The sequence below is a fragment of the Sinocyclocheilus rhinocerous genome, unplaced genomic scaffold (assembly GCF_001515625.1).
Source record: "Sinocyclocheilus rhinocerous isolate Xijiao unplaced genomic scaffold, SAMN03320098_v1.1 scaffold1295, whole genome shotgun sequence".
Lineage (NCBI taxonomy): Eukaryota > Metazoa > Chordata > Actinopteri > Cypriniformes > Cyprinidae > Sinocyclocheilus > Sinocyclocheilus rhinocerous.
In genome coordinates this window covers 1,791,546-1,795,227 of record NW_015660499.1, presented here as the reverse complement: position 1 = coordinate 1,795,227, position 3,682 = coordinate 1,791,546, and the positions used below count along the sequence as shown (strand labels likewise).

Genomic DNA, 3,682 nt, shown 5'->3' with positions numbered 1-3,682 from the left:
AGTAACATTCTAATGATGTCTGCAAAATGATACAATGGAATGTTCCCTTCACGTTCGCATAACCAATACAAACGGTTTAAAACATTTTAAAAACGGGACTATTGAACGTTTAATCACTTTTTTTTTTTTTTAGATAGGAACGTTAGTAAAACGTTCTTAGAACATATTTTGTTAGTTTGATATCGATCTGTCACCTGTGATAGTAAAGACGTGAAAAAGCTAGATAAGCTCTGGACTTAATAGCTGTACATTACCTGCAAATCTATAGGGGGGGGGGAAATGGGAAATTTGGCATTTTTAAACCATTATTCTTGAATTATAAAGTCTGCGTGGTTGACATGCCCAAAAATAGAGGAATTCCAGAATGTAACACACATAGAGAAATAGTTCTACTTGCTTAGGGGGGGCTTTGTGAAAGACTGCTCGCTGTCGTGTCGAACGAGACGCCGTGACGTCAGACGCTGTCTAATAACGCGATAACGTCGCGTTGAGTGAAGAAGAGGATTTGGACAAAAAGTCAAAAGAATCTGTTGACAAGCATGAAAAGCAGGCGAGCATCATGACCGCCTCTGAACACTGATTTATGCATAGGCTACTATTGACACACACGAAAACGGCAGTAAGAACTAGAGTTAGCTATTCATTATTATATTATTTATTTAGCATTACATCGTAAATCTTATTTTTTTTATTGTACTTTAACACACAAATAATGAATCTAGGCCTATATTTTAATGCAGTGTTTGTTTTTTTTCAATACGTGCAAAAAGCCAACAACAACAATAATAATAGGCCTAATAATAAAAGCGTTCTTGTTCTTATTGCGTTATCGTTATTTGCTAAAACACTAAAAATTATAATATCAATAAAAATTATAGGCAGCCTATCCATAAACTCCTTGTGGGGGGAAAAGTAAAACAAAAATGTATAAATATTTGCTTCGAAATATTCCCTTTAAATAAACACGCTCGCCCTCACTTCAAAAGGTTTTGATTATGAAAAGCGCAAACTGAAGCTCCGCGCATGCAGCTGCAATGAAGCGTAACCGAAGAGATGCATGAATGAATCCGCTCTTACTGTTGGTAGTCGTGTTTGCAGTAGAGTTTGTGATCTCTGGAGTAGCAGCTCATGGTGAGAAGCTGCTGACACACCGAGCACTGCAGACACTCCTCGTGCCACGAGCTGTCGTTCACTCGCAGGAGGAAGCGACCAGAGATCGGTCTGTGACATCCTTCACACACACTCTGATGGACGCAGTCTGAACCTGATATCAGACAACAACACACACCAACACACATCAGAAACTTCCACTGGACAATTTAAAAAACACAAAAGAACTCATTTTCTAAAGTACACTGAAAAATATTGCTTCCATAAGTAGGCTATCATACACTCTAAAAAATGCTGGGTTAAATATAACTCAGCGCTGGGTTAAAAAGGGACAAACCCAGCTATTGGGTTGTTTTGACCCAGATATTGGGTTGTTTTGACCCAGCGGTTGGGTTGTTTTGAACCCAACCGCTGGGTCAAAACAACCCAATAGCTGGGTTTGTCCCTTTTTAACCCAGCGCTGAGTTATATTTAACCCAGCATTTTTTAGTGTAACATAATCTGAGTGAAAATGCGCAGTTTTGACACTTTAAAAAAATGTATTTTGTTGACGTAATCAGGTTAATTCAGGCATTTAATTTAATATGCGAAATTGTATTTAAAAATAATAATACAAATATATATATTTTTTTATGTTAAATTATGTTTTACTATAGAATATTAAATCTAATTTACTGGCTTCGAAAGAAAGAAAGAAAGAAAGAAAGAAAGAAAGTTAATTCGTTTTTTTTTTTCATTTTGAATGAACACGCAAATAGCCTACTTTAAAATATACGTCTATTAAACGAAATATTTGTGTTACATTTTCTGCCTAGGTTGCTATGATTTAATACAATGTTTTTTTTTTTATATATTTGACCAAAAAACAAAACAAAAGAAAAATGCCTTTACCCATCGAAGAGGCAGTTACAAAATATGACTCGTATTTCTATTTAATTTTCGCTCTATAACAACTGATTTGCAGGTGAAACGCCAACAAAAATCTGATAATGATTAAATGTTAATCACAAATACGTCACATTAGTGTCCATACTCCATACTACTGATGAAAAACATGTAAGATTGAATTATTCTGTGAAGCTGTTTTTAATTGCACAGCGTTGTTGTTGTAATTATAAAACATACACGTAGAATAATTTCTGAAAGCATGTGTAATTTGCATAGAAAATTTACAAGCGCTGACTAGGCTTTAATTGCTGTCATGCGTAATAACGTAACGTGTGTAACTTCGATGCACATTTGTTTCTGTGTTGGTGTGAAACTCACCCAGCATCCCTCCCAAAGACTCTGCTCCTGTTCTGAACTGATCTTCAATTTTGATTCCGTCCAACATCTCTTAAAAGTGTTGCAGGACAGCGACTCTCTACTGACCTGTTGCAATGTCCAGAAAGAAAAGTGTAGAAGCAGCAGCAGGCGGACCGTGACGAGACAGAAACTAAAAGCAAACTAGCGACGAGATCAAAAAAACATTGTCTTTTTTTAGAGCGCGAGGTGTTCAGCAGATCAGCGACGCTTGATTCGGAGGTTCCTCCAGACTTGATCCTTCGAGAGAAAGCGTCCAGCGAGCGCTTCCTGTTCTTCGGGGAACCGGCTCTGATAATCCTGTGAGCTCCTCACTGAGTGTTCACGAGACCTGAGCTCCTCTTGAGGAGTCCGTGGAGCTGCTCTGCATGTGATGCTATTGGTGCTGGATCACCGCAGAACCGCCTACAACACCAGATGTTCTGAGGACAAACAGACAGCAATAAGTATTCATATAAAAGTATCTGGACATCATGCACTACATTAAAATGTTTCGCAAAAAAAAAAACTGAATATGGAAATATCTAAATTCAAAAGTCAAATATAAAATTTAGCTAATATTCCTGAAACCATTAAAGTGACTCCAACTGAAGTATTTCTAGAGGTCAGATCAGATATAGAAAAAACTCCTTCAGGCAATAACGACACATGTTCATATTTTACAGTCAGTGTGCGACCACAATATTTGCGAATATAGGTTACAGAATTCAATGTGATGATTTCAACTGCGATAACGACAACAACAACAAAAAAACAATACTTTATAATAAATTATGGCGATGGTTATTAGTATTATTAGTTGTGTCTAATAGCATATTATTCAATGTGATGATTTCAACTGCGATAACGACAACAACAACAAAAAACAATACTTTATAATAAATTATGGCGATGGTTATTAGTATTATTAGTTGTGTCTAATAGCCTATTATAAGCTGGATTGAAACGTTTTAGAAAAAAATATAGCCTATATAATATTTTAACATTTTTCGTCATCATATTTTAAATAATAAACATATAGTAATTTTAAATAATAAACATGTAATGAAGTCTCGAAATATTTTTGTTTTTGTTTCTATTCACTTTTATTACAATAATTAATGTCAATCACGAAAGTGCTTTGGAATACAGACTATAATTAAAAAATAGCCTAATGTAACTTTTTATCTTAAAATAGTCAACATCGAATATTTACGCGTTACATTTGATTTCCCCACTTTTTATCGCGTTTTATTTAAATGCTTTTGTCATAAACACATTCTCAAACCAT

At 35.3% G+C, this 3,682-nt stretch overlaps 1 protein-coding gene across 1 annotated transcript in view; it reads right to left on the bottom strand.

Annotated features, from left to right (window-relative positions):
- lmx1ba (LIM homeobox transcription factor 1, beta a) overlaps window positions 1-2,520 on the bottom strand; it is a 45,964-nt gene extending 43,444 nt beyond the window's left edge. Inside the window, exons 1-2 of the mRNA XM_016534254.1 lie at window positions 2,377-2,520; window positions 1,078-1,264 (exon numbers count right to left, since the gene is read on the bottom strand). Coding sequence (XP_016389740.1) covers window positions 1,078-1,264; window positions 2,377-2,443 — 254 coding nt within the window. The 5' untranslated portion in view covers window positions 2,444-2,520. The remainder of the gene's footprint in view (window positions 1-1,077; window positions 1,265-2,376) is intronic.
- Between the last annotated feature and the right edge of the window lie 1,162 nt (window positions 2,521-3,682).